Source organism: Hyperolius riggenbachi, chromosome 6 (genome assembly GCF_040937935.1).
Source record: "Hyperolius riggenbachi isolate aHypRig1 chromosome 6, aHypRig1.pri, whole genome shotgun sequence".
NCBI lineage: Eukaryota > Metazoa > Chordata > Amphibia > Anura > Hyperoliidae > Hyperolius > Hyperolius riggenbachi.
In genome coordinates this window covers 361201904-361220900 of record NC_090651.1, presented here as the reverse complement: position 1 = coordinate 361220900, position 18997 = coordinate 361201904, and the positions used below count along the sequence as shown (strand labels likewise).

Here is an 18997-nt window from a genome sequence, read left to right as displayed (position 1 = left end):
AATCCATCTGCACCCTTCAACTATTGGGTATCGAAGCTAGACACCTGGCACGAACTGGCAATGTACGCAATAGAGGTGCTGGCTTGCCCGGCAGCCAGCGTTATGTCGGAACGCTGTTTCAGTGCTGCCGGAGGCATCGTCACAGATCGGCGTATCCGCCTCTCTACAGAAAATGCAGACCGTCTGACTCAAATTAAAATGAATCAATCCTGGATTGGAAATGACTACGCAACACTCCAGGACCCCAACCAAGTAACATGACCAATGAACATCTGGGATGGTGTAGCGTTTCCGGTCCCTGTTTATTGAACCTCTCATCTGTATTACATTTATGACTGCATGGCGGCAAAAAGCATTGCTGCTATATCCGCACGCTTTTTGTCCTCATGCAAGGCCTGGGTTGTTGTGTCTCAAAAACCGTGGCCTTCTCCTCCTGCGCCTGCTCCTGTTCCATCACGTCTGCTGCTGCTGGATTAGCGTTGCCGCGTGGTCCCTGTTTATTGAACCACTTATCTTTATTACATTTATGACTGCATGGCGGTACAAAGCATGCTATCCGCCCGCTTCTTGCCCTCATGCAAGGCCTGGGTTGTTGTGTCTCACAAAGCGTGGCCTTCTCATCCTGCGCCTCCTCCTGTTCCATCACGTCTGCTGCTGCTGGGTTAGCGTTGCCGCGTGGTCCCTGTTTATTGAACCACTTATCTTTATTACATTTATGACTGCATGGCGGTACAAAGCATGCTATCCGCACGCTTCTTGCCCTCATGCAAGGCCTGGGTTGTTGTGTCTCACAAAGCGTGGCCTTCTCCTCCTGCGCCTCCTCCTGTTCCATCACGTCTGCTGCTGCTGGGTTAGCGTTGCCGCGTGGTCCCTGTTTATTGAACCACTTATCTTTATTACATTTATGACTGCATGGCGGTACAAAGCATGCTATCAGCACGCTTCTTGCCCTCATGCAAGGCCTGGGTTGTTGTGTCTCACAAAGCGTGGCCTTCTCCTCCTGCGCCTCCTCCTGTTCCATCACGTCTGCTGCTGCTGGGTTAGCGTTGCCGCGTGGTCCCTGTTTATTGAACCACTTATCTTTATTACATTTATGACTGCATGGCGGTACAAAGCATGCTATCCGCACGCTTCTTGCCCTCATGCAAGGCCTGGGTTGTTGTGTCTCACAAAGCGTGGCCTTCTCCTCCTGCGCCTCCTCCTGTTCCATCACGTCTGCTGCTGCTGGGTTAGCGTTGCCGCGTGGTCCCTGTTTATTGAACCACTTATCTTTATTACATTTATGACTGCATGGCGGTACAAAGCATGCTATCCGCACGCTTCTTGCCCTCATGCAAGGCCTGGGTTGTTGTGTCTCACAAAGCGTGGCCTTCTCCTCCTGCGCCTCCTCCTGTTCCATCACGTCTGCTGCTGCTGGGTTAGCGTTGCCGCGTGGTCCCTGTTTATTGAACCACTTATCTTTATTACATTTATGACTGCATGGCGGTAAAAAGCATGCTATCCGCACGCTTTTTGTCCTCATGCAAGGCCTGGGTTGTTGTGTCTCACAAAGCGTGGCCTTCTCCTCCTGCGCCTCCTCCTGTTCCATCACGTGTGCTGCTGCTGCTGCTGCTTGGTTAGCGTTGCCGGTCCCTGTTTATGGAACCTCTTATCTTTATTACATTTATGACTGCATGGCGGTACAAAGCATGCTATCCGCACGCTTCTTGCCCTCATGCAAGGCCTGGGTTGTTGTGTCTCACAAAGCGTGGCCTTCTCCTCCTGCGCCTCCTCCTGTTCCATCACGTCTGCTGCTGCTGGGTTAGCGTTGCCGCGTGGTCCCTGTTTATTGAACCACTTATCTTTATTACATTTATGACTGCATGGCCCGAAAAAGCATGCTATCCGCACGCTTTTTGTCCTCATGCAAGGCCTGGGTTGTTGTGTCTCACAAAGCGTGGCCTTCTCCTCCTGCGCCTCCTCCTGTTCCATCACGTGTGCTGCTGCTGCTGCTGCTGGGTTAGCGTTGCCGGTCCCTGTTTATGGAACCTCTTATCTTTATTACATTTAGGACTGCATGGCGGTACAAAGCATGCTATCCGCACGCTTCTTGCCCTCATGCAAGGCCGGGGTTGTTGTGTCTCACAAAGCGTGGCCTTCTCCTCCTGCGCCTCCTCCTGTTCCATCACGTGTGCTGCTGCTGGGTTAGCGTTACCGGTCCCTTTTCCTGGAACCTCTTATATGTATTACATTTATGACTGCATGCCGACAAAAAACATGTTACCTGTGCAAAGAAAACAGACATTTCCCGCATTTAAAAGACAGTTTTCCCTTTGAAACTTTAAAATCGATTTTCTCAAAAACTATAAGCTCTATTTGCTAATTTTTTTTTTCCTCTTGTACCCACTCCCAAGGTTCACATACCCTGTAAATTTGGGGTATGTAGCATGTAAGGAGGCTTTACAAACCACAAAAGTTCGGGTCCCCATTGACTTCCATTATGTTCGGAGTTCGGGTCGAACACCCGAACATCGCGGCCATGTTCGGCCTGTTCGGCCCGAACCCGAACATCTAGATGTTCGCCCAACACTATGCCTGACAAGGATGGGCTGGTGCTTAACCCACTGCTGGACGCTTGAGAGGTCAAACAATTTACTAACTGGTCCTGTTCTTCTGGATTATTGAGGGTTGTTTTTTGCCTGGACAAGATGGGCGGTATTGAGTGGGTTTTCTTAAGTGCGCCACCACGGCCTCTACGTGAACCGTCAGGGCAAACACCTCTTCCCCTGCCCCTCCCTCTTTCACTGGATTTCTTCATAGTAGTCGTTACTCTTTACTTGTCACAAAGATGAAATAAACTTTTTTTTTTAGTTATTTGTGGGCACTATTTTCCCCCTGAAAGTGCTGTTTTATTATACAACACTAAGCACGAGTAAAATGCAATAAAGTGTGTTTTTTTGAAACACAACTGATCCCAGCTGGCAATTAATGTACTGTTTGTGGTTCAAAACTACGCAAAAAAAACAAGAACAATAAATTGTGTTTATTTTAGAGCTACAACTGATCCCACCTGGCACTGAAATTACAGTTTTTGGTTCAACACTAAGACAAAATTAATTGCAATACAGTGTGTTTTTTTGGGAGACAACTGATCCCAGCTGTCACTGACAGTACTGTCTTATGGTGCAACACTAAGACAAAATTTATTGCAATACAGTGTGTTTTTTGGAGACAACTGTCCCACCTGCCACTGAAAGTACTGTCTTTTGGTGCAACACTGCTGCTAGCAGTGCCTGCTGGCAGTGGTGAGTCAGACGCCCTGTGGGTGCTGTCAGTGGTGAGGATAGGGCCCTGTGCCTGGCCTGTCTGGCAGTGGTGAGGCAGGGGCTCTGTGGGTGGCTGGGTGCTGCTGTCAGCGGTGAGGCAGAGGCTCTGTCCTCTTTGGCTGCAGGCCTGCAGCAGTGCTGTGTGAGACAGAGGCCCTGTGGGTGCTACTGTCAGCGGTGAGGGTGGTGGGCCAGGGACCTGTGGCTGGCCTGGCTGGAAGTGCGCTACGCTGATGCTCCCTCCTACCTAGCCAAAGCAAAACCCCAAAGCAAATGGCGTCAATAACGTGCGTTCAGGTATTTATAGTCCCGAACCACGTGACCAGCTCGGCCAATCACAGCGCGAGCCGCGCGTTCGGGTGACCGCTCAGTCAAGTTCGATGCATGCTCGGCCAATCACAGTAGGGGGGAGGAGTTCGAGCAGCGTGGCCGAGCATCGTCACGAACACCATGCGGCGTTCGGCTGTGTTCGACTCGAACCCGAATGGCCCATTATTCGGGGAATAACGAATAGTGTCGAGCACTGTTCGAACAACACTAGTCACTGTGAGTGCTGGGGAAGGGAGAGGTCATAGCTCCCAACTGTCCCTCTTTTGGAGGGACAGTCCCTCTTTGGGAGCCCTGTCCCTCTGTCCCTCTTTCCTCCTCATTTGTCTCTCTTTCAGGACTTTGTCCCTCTTTTTATATAAATATATATATTTCTATACTAAAAAATGTGTTTGATTGACTCTAAACTTTATTCCCATCCTTTAAATTGATATATTACTAATTTTAAAATGTTACTAAGAAGGAAAATGAACCAGGGCAGAGAGGACCAGGGTGGTTTAAAATATAAAACAACATATTTTTCTTATGAAATCTTTACGGTATGCGTGGCTAGGGGCGTGTTGAGGGCGTGATCAGGGGTAAAAAGGGGATGTGGCTTAAGTGTCCCCTTTTCTCATCTCAAAAAGTTGGGATGTATGGGAAAGGTCACTGTGGGTGCTAGATGGAGGGAGAGGTCACTGTGAGTGCTGGGGAAGGGAGAGGTCACTATGGGTGCTAGGTGGAGGAGGAGGTCACTGTGGGTGCTGGGGAGGGAGAGGTCAGCAATGGGTCCTAGGTGGAGGGAGAGGTCACTGTTGGTGCTGGGGAGGGAGAGGTCAGCATGGGTCCTAGGTGGAGGGAGAGGTAACTGTTGGTGCTAGGTAGATGGAGAGGTCACTGTGGGTGCTAGATGGAGGAAAAGGTCACTGTGAGTGCTGGGGAAGGGAGAGGTCACTATGGGTGCTAGGTGGAGGAAGAGGTCACTGTGGGTGCTGGGGAGGGAGAGGTCAGCATGGGTCCTAGGTGGAGGGAGAGGTCACTGTTGGTGCTAGGTGGTTGGAGAGGTCACTGTGGATGCTAGGTGGAGGGAAAGGTCACTGGCACTGCGGGTGCTGGGGGAGAGGTCAGTATGGGTCCTAGGTGGAGGGAGAGGTCACTGACTGTTGGTGCTAGGTGGATGGAGAGGTCACTGTGGGTGCTAGATGGATTAAGAGGTCACTGTGAGTGCTGGGGAAGGGAGAGGTCACTATGGGTGCTAGGTGGAGGAAGAGGTCACTGTGGGTGCTGGGGAGGGATAGGTCAGCATGGGTCCTAGGTGGAGGGAGAGGTCACTGTTGGTGCTAGGTGGTTGGAGAGGTCACTGTGGATGCTAGGTGGAGGGAAAGGTCACTGGCACTGCGGGTGCTGGGGGAGAGGTCAGTATGGGTCCTAGGTGGAGGGAGAGGTCACTGTGGTTGCTAGGTGGAGGGAGGTCAGTTTGGCTGCTGGGAGAGGGAGAGGTCATAGTGGGTGCAGCTAGTAAGACACCATTTTTCTTGCTCCCACACAGTGAGGGAGGAGCTTACTGCTGGTGGGGGGGGACTTATAGCGGTTGGGGACGGGGCTTCTTTTTTCTCGGCCAGAGGGTCCTTTTTTGAAGATTTAAAAGGGGGGGGGGCTGGGCACCCAGAGCACCCCCTCTGCATGTGCCTGTCTCAGAGGTTAAACTTTATCCAGGACAGGGGAACAAAGTTCTCTGGTGAATCTTCTCCGTGAATCATTTTTTTCAGCCTCATCAAGAATGAACACACAGAAAACACAAATTCTTCCCGTTTTATTTTTTAAATAAGGCACTTTTCAGATATTTTACAGTGATGATCATCAGAACAGAAACTAAAAAAATAGAATAGAAAAATAGAAAATACAAAATGAAATAAGAATGAAATTTAATTTGAACTAACCCCAAAAAGGCAGAGTACTACAATACTGTAACCAAAGTCCGTGTCTATGGATCAATCAACTAATACAGTACAAAAAGAAAGGCGTCCATGACACAACAAAATGGGCTCAATTCGCAAAAGGGTGCTAACTCAGTCAGAACGCCTAAAAGCTTTTATTGATCTCGTGCAAGGTTTGGCGCTGCGCGGTTTGCGCGAAACATCGCACTGGGTGTGACTAAAACATTGCACCGGGTGCGCCCAAAACGTTTTAGACGCACCCAGTGCAACATTATAGTCGCACCTGGTGCGACGTTTCGCGCAAACCGCGCAGCGCTAAACTTTGCGAGCGCCTTTGCGCGTACTAAAGGGCTTTAGGCGTGCTAAGGGGCTTTTAGGCATGCTAAGTTAGCACCCTTTTGTGAATTAAGCCCAATAACTGAACATCCAGCTCCATATACAGAGTAATAATCTTTATTAAAGAGACTCTGTAGCAAAAATTGCATCCTGTTTTTTATCACCCTACAAGTTCCAAAAGCTATTCTAATGTGTTCTGGCTTACTGCAGCACTTTCTGCTATCACAGTCTCTGTAATGAATCAATGTATCTTTCCCCTGTCAGACTTGTCGGCCTGTGTCTGGAAGGCTGCCAAGTTCTTCAGTGTTGTGGTTCTGCTATGAACTCCCCCTTCCAGGCCCCTCTATGCACACTGCCTGTGTATTATTTAGATTAGGGCAGCTTCTCTCTTCTCTCTTATCTTTTACAAGCTGGATAAATCCTCCTCTGAGCTGGCTGGGCTTTCACATACTGAAGAATTACATACAGGCAGAGCTGTCTGCACTCTGCAGGAAGAAACAGCCTGACACTTCAGTGGAAGATAGCTGCAGGGGGAAAGAAACACACAAATGATCTCTTGAGATTCAAAAGGAATGCTGTATACAGCATGCTTGTGTATGGATGTATTTTCTATGTGTGGACATACAGTACATCAGCCTACTTCCTGTTTTGGTGGCCATTTTGTTTGTTTATAAACAAACTTTTTAAAACTGTTTTTAACCACTTTTAATGCGGCGAGGAGCGGCGAAATTGTGACAGAGGGTAATAGGAGATGTCCCCTAACGCACTGGTATGTTTACTTTTGTGCGATTTTAACAATACAGATTCTCTTTAAGGATTCCACAATAAAACATCATTAAAAGCAAAGGGCAGCATTAGGGTCTAACATGAGTGCGGAGGCAATAGCCAATAATATACAATGCTCTTATAACCTTGGGCAGTTTTTGCCCAGACAGGTCACTCTGGCGGCCCCGGCAGCTGCCTTGCTTGTTATTTATTTGTCTACATTTGTGCTTTCACTGTGATTGTTCCACCTAAACAGGGATTAGATTTATATGGATATATGATTATAAGAGCATTGTATATTATTGGCTATTGCCTCCGCACTCATGTTAGACCCTAATGCTGCCCTTTGCTTTTAATGGTGTTTTATTGTGGAATCCTTAAAGGGGCAATATGGCGAAAATTTGTAAAATGTAAAATATATGCAAACATATACACATAAGAAGTACATATTTCCAGAGTAAAATGAGCCATAAATTACTTTTCTCCTATGTTGCTGTCACTTACAGCAGGTAGTAGAAATCTGACAGAAGTGAAAGGTTTTGGAATAGTCCATGTCTTCATAGGGGATTCTCAGGGATTCGTTTATTTTCAAAAGCACTTAGTGAATGGCATTTGCTCTGTCCAACTGCCAAAAAACTGTGTAGCGAGCAGGGAAGCTGGCCAGCATCATTGTTTAAATCCTTTTTAGGGAATATCTTTATAAAGAATAAAAGCCTTGCTGAGAATCCCCTATGAAGAGATGGACTAATCCAAAACCTCACTTCTGTCAGATTTCTACTACCTACTGTAAGTGACAGCAACATAGGAGAATAGTAATTTATGGCTCATTTTACTCTGGAAAAAAAACATACTTCTTATTTGTTTATGTTTGCACATATTTTCAATTTTACAATTTTTCTCCATAGTGCCCCTTTAATAAAGATTATTACTCTGTATATGGAGCTGGATGTTCAGTTATTTTGTTGTGTCATGGATGCTTTTCTTTTTGCACTGAAATTTAATTTGAATTGATTTACATGATTAAAATGTGGCGAACCACAGAATCATTCTACTGATGTGAATTACTGAACAGGATATAGTTTTGAAATATGTCCAGCCGTTTCCGGCATTCACTGTGAACACAAGTTCTTAGGAAATGTTAGACGTGTGTGTCAGCATCCCTGAATCAGAAGTTACAATAACTACAATCAGTGGAAATGATCTCTGAAAAGGAGAGTTCACAGAGGGCATGTGATCGACTTAATCAGGTGATCCATTTCTACTGCTCTGACTGGCTGGTCACAGTCACGTGATTATGACTCACAGTCATGTGATTATGCCTCACTTTTGCTTTACATCCAAGAATGATGGAAGACGTGATCATAACACCATGATCCTGTAATCAGACAAGTCAAAAATGCTTACCTGATCAAATCAATCATGATCCAAGACGAAAGGCCTAGAATTTTACCCAAAAAGGCCCTAAAGAGTTCCTTTTAGGAAGGTAACTGACATTATTTTTATATATATTTAGAGGTATATAATATACTTTTTCCAGCAACTAGCATACAACAACAACAACAAAAAATCATACAAATAAAACAAATAAAATCATAAAATGAATGCCAAATGAACAACCAACACTACTCAGAGGCGTAGCTATGGGTGGGCAAGGGGGGACATAGGTCCCTGGGCGCAGCATTGTGAGGGCGTTCAGCATGGCTATTGCACCCCCACGTGCATGAGAGGTGGCTCACTGGCTGCTCAAAGTGCCCCCGCTTCTCTCCCTCCCTCTGCAGAAGCGTTAACAGGCGGCACATCTGGCTATCTAAAAAGGGTGAAGGGGGCACATCTGGCTAACTAAACGGGCACACATTTGTCTATTTAAAGGGGGGCACATCTAGCGATCTGAATGGGGTGAGGGGGTACATATAGCTATCTAAATAACTTCTGACTCCACCCATGACCACATTTTGATGTGTGGCCACGCCCCAGGTCTCCGGGCACTGAAAACCCTAGCTACGCCTCTGACACTACTTAGGCTGTTTCTTAGAAGGCCACACAACTACGGCAAGTTTACTATGCCTTGTGAAATTATGCACAACTGCTAGTTAAGGGCCTGATCCCACTAACACAGTTGTGTCCGCTTCTGTCCACTTTTCAGCAGCTGTATGGCCCTGAGCCCACTGCTGCATTTTTCAAGCATTTTGGAAAGGGGTTGGATGCGTTTTAACGCGTTGAAACGCTTTCAAACGTATCTAAAAACATTTGAAACACGCATGCGTTTTTATGCATTAAAAAAACGCAGCAGTGGGCTGAGGCCCTAAGGGCTTGTTTCCATGTGGCTCTGCATTGCACATGACTCCCCAGGGGTGGCGCTTGCAATCCCGTTTATTATACTGAATGGGGTGCGTTTGCCCAGAAATTAACAGCAGACAGTGCAGTCTATCAGCTGTCTGATGTCCCTGCGATTGCGTTTCCATAAGCATGGCTAAAAGGCAAGCACGCTATATGGAAATGCGCCCTAACATTGATAAGTAACCGAAAAGCGGGCACGGCTGCATCAGTGGGCTCAGGCCCTAAATGATGGAAAGGATGCAATGAAACTGTGCTGTAATTTTTAGGCTAAAATTTCAGGGGTAGAATTACAGACCCAAGGTGGCCACACACCATACAACTGAAAGATCCAATTTTACAACAAATCGCTAAATACCATTGTTTGTACCAAAAAATTGAAAACTTTTTTTTTCGATCAAGAAATCCAATTGAATTTCCCCTTTTTTTCCAGATTTTTTTTTTTTTTTGAGATTGGACATATTGGAAAATTCAGACCGATTTTATCAAGAGTTGTATGTTGTATGATGAAATGTGAAATTGTATTCAACCTGAAAAAATGTAGGTAACTATCCAGTACATACCAAACTTTATTATTGCTTGTATAAACATCAAAAATGATGGAATGATGGCTCAACTTTAAAGACAAGTTGATATTAACCTACAAATGGAAAAGGCAACCAGATCTCAAATTCACATCACAACTACCCCCCTTGTCATGCAAGTTTCATGGCCTTCCAAGTCACTTTAACTTTACCTACAGAAGCCTCAACCAAACCCTCTATTGACTTTAACAAAAGGTGTATAATAGTATATTACCTTAGCGGATAACTAACTCCAGTTTGTTGATTGACAGTCCGCTTAACATAATGTTAATGTTTTCTGAATCTGTTTATATGTCATAAGGTTTGTACAAGTTTGATAATTGTTTAATACTTTGTAAAACCTTAATAAAAACTATTGATAAAAAAAAAAAATGTTGGAATGATAAAGGATCGGGTGTCTTTTTATCCTCTATAATAAAACCCCTGTGTCCCTGCGTGTGCTGTCTCTGTGTAGCAGGTCCGTGCTTTTTGCTACTGAGCATGTGCGCAGCACGGACCCAGCCTCACAGAGACGGGAGGATGGGGACGGGGCCATGGAGCCGAGCGGGCGGCGTTTGAGCGGACGGTCGGATTTTCGGCGGGTGAGCGGGCGGCCGGATGTGCGGCGGGTGCGCACGCGGCGGCGGGTGGCGGGCACGGCGAGAACCAGAGACCTAGAGCCCATTTTTAAATGGGCTTAGGTTTGCTAGTGTATATAATAAAACGATGGGATGAGTTCAATATGTAATGTGAATGTAATATATACCGTATTTTTCGGACTATAAGACGCTCCTGACCATAAGACGCTCCTAGGTTTAGAGTATAAAAACCAGTGGAAAAAATATATATACTAAACCTGGTGCATCCATGGTGAAGGGGTATCTTGTAGATTATGCCCCCTTTGTACCTCATGTCCCCTTGTACCTCTCTTGTCTCCCTGTGTTCTCCTCTGTCCCCCATGTGTCCAGCTCTGTCCTCCTTGTGTCCTCCTCTATGCCTCTTTGTGTCCCCCTATGTCCTCTGTTTGTCCCCCTGTGTCCTCCTCTGCATGGGCACAGTACAGGGAGTCCCAACATTGCGGCGGGTTGGAGAGTCGTATTGGCAGACATTCAGAAGACATTCAGAAGTCAGGAACTTCCTGCATTTGGACTATAAGATGCAGTGACTTTTTCCCCCTACTTTTGGGGGAGAAAAAGTGAGTCTTATAGTCCAAAAAATACAGTGTATGTATATATATATATATATATATATATATATATATATATATGCATGTTGTGTGACAATGCAAGCAAAATTGTGGGAATATCACGTTAATGCATAAATTCCAGTCATATATTAGGTGTTTATCAAAAATTCACTTTTTTCTCTCAATCTTTCTAACTAACCAATTTTTTCGGAGTTTACAATCTTTAATCCCAAAATTGTGGTAATCTCGAAAATACATATGGTACCTTCAAGATCCTGATCAAAACTTCCAATCAATCGGAAACTTGGATCGGAATGCTCGAATCAAATCAAAATTAGAAAAAAAATATATATATGTATGGTGTGTGGCCACCTTAAGACAACCCAACAAAGATAATTTTGCATAGAAAAAGTGATGCTTTTGAACTGCTATTGGGGAGAAAGCTACTGGGAGTTCCCTGTACTGCCAGAAGATCTAACCAGTCAATACTTAAAGGACATTCGAGGTAACATGTGACATGATAAGACAGACATGTGTATGTACAGTGCCTAGCACACAAATAGGTAGGCTGTGTTCCTTTTTTTCTTTCTCTGCCTGAAAGAGTTAAAAATCAGGTATGCAAGGGATCATTTTTGTCCGGGTCAAACTAGCTCAGATTATAGCATAACCCTCACTAATAAGGAATGGCAGCCATAAAACACTTTCCTGGCAGTAAATGGCTTCTGAGAGTAGAAAAGAGATAAAAAGGGTCAATAATTCATAGACTTGAGCTCTAGCATACTTCAGTGAAGGTGTCATTGAGAAGAGGCCATGAAACAGTAAAAACTTAAAAAATAGATTTAAATATAAAATAAAACTGTGGGAAATCTAAAAAAAAGTCATTTTTAGAAGCAGGAGGATTGATACAATTAATTATCTCCTTCGTTTATTTTCACCTCGGATGTCCTTAACCTCCTTGCCGGTTATCCCGAACACAGTTCGGGGTAACCTGCGCAGGAGGATTTCTCAGGCCCCGCTGGGCCGATTTGCATAATTTTTTTTTTGTTACAAGCAGCTAGCACTTTGCTAGCTGCTTGTAACTTGCGATCGCCGCCGCTCGCCGCCGATTCGCCGCTACCCGCCACGCCGAGCCGCCCCCCCGCCCCAGACCCCTGCGCAGCCTGGCCAATCAGTGCCAGGCAGCGCTAAGGGGCGGATCGGGGTTCCCTCTGACGTCACGACGTCCATGACGTCGGTGACGTCATCCCGCCCCCGGTCGCCATGGCGACCGGGGAAGCCCTGCAAGAAATCCCGTTCTCAACGGGATTTCTTGCATACTCTGATCGCCGAAGGCGATCGGAGTAGGTAGGGGGATGCCGCCGCTCAGCGGCTATCATGTAGCGAGCCCTTGGCTCGCTACATGATTTAAAAAAAAAAAAAAAAAAAAGTGCGGCGCTGCCTCCTTGCCGGATTTTTTAGACTGGCAAGGAAGTTAAAAGAAAAAAGGCCAGAGTGTTCACTAGGCGTTAGGAGTGGCATTAGGAGGGAGGGTTATTTTGTAAATGGGGTTAATCTATTGAAACATATTGGAAATATATTAATGATATCTTAACTGTTGGTATCCAGCGACGCCCAGTTCACCCGATGCCTTCACTATGCATAATTGAAGGTAAAGAGGCGCCCTGGTTGAAATAAAAGCATCTAAAAACAGCCTAAATCGAGGAAATAATATGAGGTGGCTTACCTCAATAACGAAATCCTTGTATGTGACAAAAGATTTTTATTTAGCACAGGCAGGCCTGTGCTAAATAAAAATCTTTTGTCATATACAAGGATTTCGTTATTGAGGTAAGCCACCTCATATTATTTCCTCGATTTAGGCTGTTTTTAGATGCTTTTATTTCAACCAGGGCGCCTCTTTACCTTCAATTGTGCATAGCTATACCCCCAAACAATCTGTGTTTGAGGGGTGGTGACAGACCACCTGTGGGTGCCCCACAGTGGACACCTGTCCCTACTTTTTCAAGGAGAGCGACCACATCCAGGTCCCGGCTGGGACTACCCCGAGTGGAGTCGGGTTTATGGTCTCCACCTGCTTCCTACGGTTGGTTGCCCTTGCAACCTCCTTTTGTGAGTAGTAATTTATTTAAATTCCTTTTTTCAATTGCATACTAATATACTACACTATTGGGCTCCCGTATTTGTCTCCTATATTTTTTTCCCTGCAAGGTGCTGAGACACCCCTACTACACTACTTTCACTATCATACTCATAGCACTGTAATGCATACATAAAATGGCATTGCAGCCAGAATAATCCATTGCATCCCCTACTGCTTGTACCAGGTGACCGCTCTTTGGCTAGGAGCTGTCACCTGGTATGAGCAGTAGGCGATTCAATGGATTGTGGGGGCAGTAGTGCGGATGTGCGGGGCCTCCATATCTTCTGCACAGCGCTGCAAGTAAATCACAACTGTTGTGATCGGGGTGGACGTATGGTGGTGACCAGATCAGGGGCTAACACTGGTGGTGGGGGGGGGGGGGGGGGGCACGTTACCTTTACCCTGAGGCCCCTGTGCAGCTTAAACCTGACCTGACCTGGACGAGGGTATACTGCTTCCCGGCACATTAGGATGGGGGACAGACATTGCAGCCTGCAGAGCAGCGGAGGAGAAGGGGGAAGTGCATAGGCCAGTGTGCAAGTGAGGAGTTCTGAACTTCTGGGTGCACTGCAAGTAGAGCCACCAGGGAAGATGAGTGGAGGTGAGGTCACTGAGCGCCGGTGGCCACTTTTCCATTCGGTCTCCTTGTTGCCTCTAATCGGGGGTCTGGTGTTGGGGAGGAGGGCGCCACTGCATGAGTGGAAGAAGCACGGAAGGACGAGGAGGTGCACCTGCACGGTACAGAATTTGGGTCCTCCCCAATCAAGACTCCTCTGAAGCCCAGATAAAAGACTCATAACTGCCCTCGTCTCAAGTTGGGCTTCTTTCTCTCTGTTTGTATCCATCATTCATTCTCAATAATATATTGCATCCATTCACTTAAGTGTTGTCCAACTATTTCAGAAGAGGAGAAGATGAACCCTCACAGAGGGTGGTAAGTGAAAGATGACCTTCCACAGAAGCACTGAGTGGGCACTTGAGAATGGAACAGTGATCCATTACTCAATGAATGGTGGCCATCACCATGTAGAGGACTTCCATAGCAACTCTAACCATAAACTGAAGCCAGTTCTCCTGCCTGATCCACATTGAATTCTAGTTTGGCCGAGATAAGTTATACAACTCTAGCCACAATTATGTTTGTTTTGCTGTACCCTGTTCCAGTAATAGATAATCTCCCCTGGTCTCAGTTGGTGCGATGTAACAATGTGGTTATATCCACAATCTGAGTATCCAACTCTCCATGGATTGAAGTCAGAGTCTCTTGGTGGTGCCACGGGTTCAACTCCCAACCTATTCAGACATAGGCCAATGTAGACATCTTCAAGGTGGAGCCATCTAATGTTTGGAGAGATCCTCACTATCTTAGATGGCAGGTCCCCTGAGAACACATAGCCAGTGCCAGAACAGAATGGAGGATAAGATAACTCTGGGTACTCTTCTGGTGTCACGTACCACTTACTGTCCAGGTTGCGAATAGGCGAAGCATTTATCATAAGGTATCCTGTGAAAAAGTCCTTTCTTGGTGGTTGGTCTGGTTTCAGGACACTTTTTATTAAATACTCAGTGTTAACAAACATGTCACTATCAGTTTTCATTATGTAGGTGGCTTTAGGACAATACGTGGAAGCCCAGTGCAAGCCCATGAGGACCTTTATAGTGAGGTTCCAGTAGGTATCCAAATAATCCTGCTGAATAATGTCATGGTATTGTTGGCTTTCTGTCAACAGAGACTGCTGATTATCCTGAGTCCATTTGGCGGTCTTGCCTAAGAAAAATAACCGCAGTATCTTAACTCCTGGTAGAAAATCCTCCTTTCCCCACGTTTGTCTAATTGCTTGTCGGGCTTCCTTCTGCCATGCTTCCACGGTGAGAAGAAAAAGCAAGAATGGAACATCTTCTCTGCACTTATCTGGTTCGTTGATGAGATACTCATACACATGGAGGGTTTTTGGAGTTTCTCCAGTAGGGCTCCCTGTGGCCAAAGATTCTGCAGTAGGCATCCCTGCGGGCAGAGGATCTCTAGTAGGCCTTCCTGCGGGTAGATAATCTTCAGTAGTACTCCCTTCAGGCAGAGATGTTCTAGCATGCGAATCACTAATGTTTAAAACCAAAGTCTCATTAAGGCTTGGATAGTCTTCCGTTACTGACTCATGTGCTTGAGCCTTCCTAGAGAGAATGAGAAACATATTGTAGATACGAAAGTCGGTGCTGACCAGCTTCAGTGGAAACAAAACAACGTAACTTAGGGTCAGCAAGGCTAATGTGATAAGAATAAGGAACAGGAACACATTTATCTTCCATTTTGTGCCCAGAGGACAGCTGAGTTTTTTTAAGCAAAGCATGATAGTTTTTTTTTTTAGGAGTGCTTCATATTTAGTATTTAAATATTCTTTGGCCTCTTCTGCAAATATCCCGGCCGGATATTCATGTCCTCCAGTGACGTCCCTGAAAAACAAATGAGATAATGCATGTGACAAGATCAAGTATAGTAAAAGAAAACTCAAAAGCAGTGTTGCTCATTCTGGATATCCTACAGGCCTAATAGATCCGCAGATGATGCCGTGAACATGTGTATGCATTATGTACTACAGCATCTAGACACCCCAGGAACCTACACCAGGATTTTATTCATAGATTACAGCTCTGCATTTAATACCATAATTCCATCACTGCTACACAGCAAGCTACACATACCTGAATCCATCTGCAAATGGATAACCGATTTCTTAACCGACAGAAGACAGTGTGTTAGACTTGGTAAACTCACATCAAGCTCTCTGACAGTCAGTAATTATTTAAAATAAACACATGAGGTAGCTTCAAATTAACATTACATTACTACCTTGCCATCAGTTCCTCTCAGAAGCTCACCATTTTCTTCTGACAATAATCCCTTCCAGTTCTAAAAACATTTTGTCAGTTGCTGTCAGTTATATATCAGTTGTTATATATCAGTTGCTGTCAGTTACAGCTGAGAGGAGAACTGATGTGTCCATGTTTCCCTATGGCTCAAGTGGGCAATATTACAGTTTACCTGTGTGCTAACCAGGAAGCTGTTATGGTGTAATGGCCATTTTCAAAATGGAGGACGGAGAATTACATTGATCACAGTGGACAAACAGGACACAGGAGAGGAGAAAGAGATTGATGAGAAGACCACGCAGCAGGTAAGTATGACTTGTGTGTGGTTATTTTGACTTTTAATTTTCAGTACAGGTTTTCTTTAAAGCGGTATGATCAGCCATACTATGCCAGGGAAAAAAAACACATATAGAAGTAGATAAATACTTGAGCTACTTACATAACACATGTATTATACTGTCCACGTTTTGATTTCAGTGAATATTATATAGTAAATTACGAGAATTCTGTTCCTGGTGGGGGCCATGTCTTTTGCCCACAGTTAAGGCTAACTCGTGATGTCATTTCTGCCCTTTACTTTTTTTCTTGTCTCCTCCAATCGCTGAGTCACCTCAGCCTTGCTTGTAAACACAAGTGAGTAGGGGATTAGGTTTCAGATAAGAAACTGGCAGGGAAATAAAGGGAAGAGGGGGAATAGATTATAGATAAAAAGAACCCCCAGCATTCAATTCTTTGGCACGACTACTAAAGGGCCAGTGTTCCTTAAGTATGTGATAACTCCAAATCATAACAGCAGAAAAAGTTTTGAAAGTTTTGAATGCAGGATTAGCATCTTTATCACTTAATACACTCAGACCAGTTGCTGTTGAAATTTGATTTTTATGGTGACGATACCGCTTTAAGTAACTGCCAAGACAAATTCCTTGTAGGTGCAAACTTACTTGGCAAAAATAAATTGATTCTGATTCTGAACCACCCAGATACTACGAACTTTTTCCACTATCCGAACTTTGAATAGCAATTCGGATATTTTTTAAAATCCGAAAAGCACTATCCGACAAACTCGGATTTCCCATCTGAAATCTGAAATCTGGGCGGATAGTCAGTTCAGATATCCGAGCAGAAGTCAAAATCACCTTCAATGAGAGAGAGAGAGAGAGAGAGAGAGAGAGAGAGAGAGAGAGAGAGAGAGAGAGAGAGAGAGAGAAGGAGAGAGAGAGAGAGGGAGAGGGAGAGGGAGAGAGAGAGAGAGAGAGAGAGAGAGAGAGAGAGAGAGAGAGAGAGAGAGAGAGAGAGAGAGAGAAGGAGAGAGAGAGAGGGAGAGAGAGAGAGAGAAGGAGAGAGAGAGAGACCTCGAAAGGGGTTTTTGCCATTTGAAGAGACCGTGGGAACCATTTTAAGCAATTTTTAGGTCACTTCCGGTTATCTATCCGGATGTCCAAATTCGGCCGGATATAGGGTTCGGATATCCGAATTTACTCAGATACCAAAAAGTTTGGATTTGTATATCCGATTTGGATCCGGATATCTGGGTATCTGGATCTGGATCAATTCGGATTTTGAAAAAGGGGTATCCGAGCACCCCTGCTCAAAAGGTAACCAGGGCAGGGTTGGTTCTAGACGTTTTGCTGCCTGAGGCAAATCTGTAAGGATGTTTCCCCCTGGCTTGGAATGATCACACAGCACCCAACAATTTACTCTGCTTCATTTAATGTTCTCACATGACATGCTGCAGCTCAACACAATAGCACGCTGGCTGGTTGTGAGTCTCTGACAAACAAACTGCTCACCCTCAGCCACTGCATTCCTCCTCCGTCAGGACAGCAGTGCCACCTCCTCCCTTCTGCTGTGCGAGTCAAATGAAAATGACTCCTCACACAGCACAGCAAGCTGCTTTTCCCCAATGATAACCTCTTCACCTCGCTCGCTCTTCTCTCACTTCTCCTCCTACTCTGACTGCACGCTGTTAGTGTAAACACAGTACAAACATGCTGCCCTTGTAATCTCTGCACCTGGTGCAAATGTTTCCACTTGCTTCATGAGAGGACCAGCCCTGAATCAGGGATATTGCTAGAAACCATCTTTGTACCCCACAGACACACCAGTTATAGGTGGCCAGAGGTACCTCCCATATTATATAGAACCCCCCCTTGTAGGTAGTCAGAAGTGCTACCCAATATAGGTAGCCAGAAGGGTCCCGGTATTACTGTGTTTTCCCAAATATAAGACACTGTCATATTAATGTGTGCCCCAAAATATGTGCTAGGGCTTAATTTCAGGGGATGTCTTATTTTCTTTGAGGAGTATATGGTAGACAATTGGACACTATGTTAGTGTATGGGGAGGTGTGCAGTCTCTTACCGCAATTCCCTTGGGGCTGCGCCCCCCTCCGACCACCTGTAAATGGCTGCAGTATCCTAAGATGGACACGCCCTTTGATCCAGTCGCCACACATGCGCTGTATGCTGGGTTGGCTCCTTTGTGACAAATCAGCACATGCGCGCACACACATTGAACATGACTAGAGAGGAGTGTGGTCACCATGGAGCCGCATACATCCTAAGTACGGGGTCAAAGGGGTCCGACCATCCTAGGATACTGGAGCTGTTTACAGGTGAATGGAGGGGGACTCAGCCACAAGGGAGGTGTGGTAGGAGACTGCACACCTTCTCATACACTAACATAGCATCCAATTTTCTATACAGCTAGGGCTTATTTTCGGGGGAGGGCTTATTTTTGCGGAAACACGGTAGCTAGCATCCCCCACTATTAGGTAGCCATAGGTGCCCTCAGTATTAGAAAGCGTCTAGTATCAGCAGGCAGAGGAACCAGCACCAGAGGAATCAGAATTAGGAAGCTCCAGGTACCCCCCAAGTATAAGCTGCAGTAAGTGCCCCCCCAATATAGGTAGGCAGAGGTAGGAGAATGCCTTCTAGACCCCTAACAAGCAAGAAAATACTCAAAAATAATTTTGACAGTACTTTTTCCTCCACTGCTCAGTACATCTTTAATTGCAAAATGCTAAACGTTAAAGCGGATCCGAGATGAAAAACTAACTATAACAAGTAACTTGTCTATATATCTTATCTAAAGTTTAGATAGTTTACACAACAAATCTATCTGCAAACAGCCTTAATAGAATATGGTTGATTATTCCTGTGATACAATGACAGCAGCCATGTTGCTTGTAAACATTACACAGAGGCTGGCTTATCTGCATCTTGAGCAAAAAAAACTAATCCCCCTCCTCCGCCTCTGAA

At 45.4% G+C, this 18997-nt stretch overlaps 1 protein-coding gene across 3 annotated transcripts in view; it reads right to left on the bottom strand.

Annotated features, from left to right (window-relative positions):
- Window positions 1-13248: 13248 nt before the first annotated feature.
- The window catches only part of LOC137523035 (beta-1,3-galactosyltransferase 2-like), a 41324-nt gene continuing 35575 nt past the window's right edge, over window positions 13249-18997 (bottom strand). For 2 of the 3 annotated variants that reach the window (XM_068243221.1, XM_068243223.1), the window contains one exon: window positions 13249-15320. In XM_068243221.1, coding sequence (XP_068099322.1) covers window positions 13997-15217 — 1221 coding nt within the window. In that variant the 5' untranslated portion in view covers window positions 15218-15320 and the 3' untranslated portion in view covers window positions 13249-13996. Of the gene's footprint in view, window positions 15321-15717; window positions 15806-18997 lie in introns of those variants that run through there. The other variant, XM_068243220.1, reaches the window with a different exon arrangement.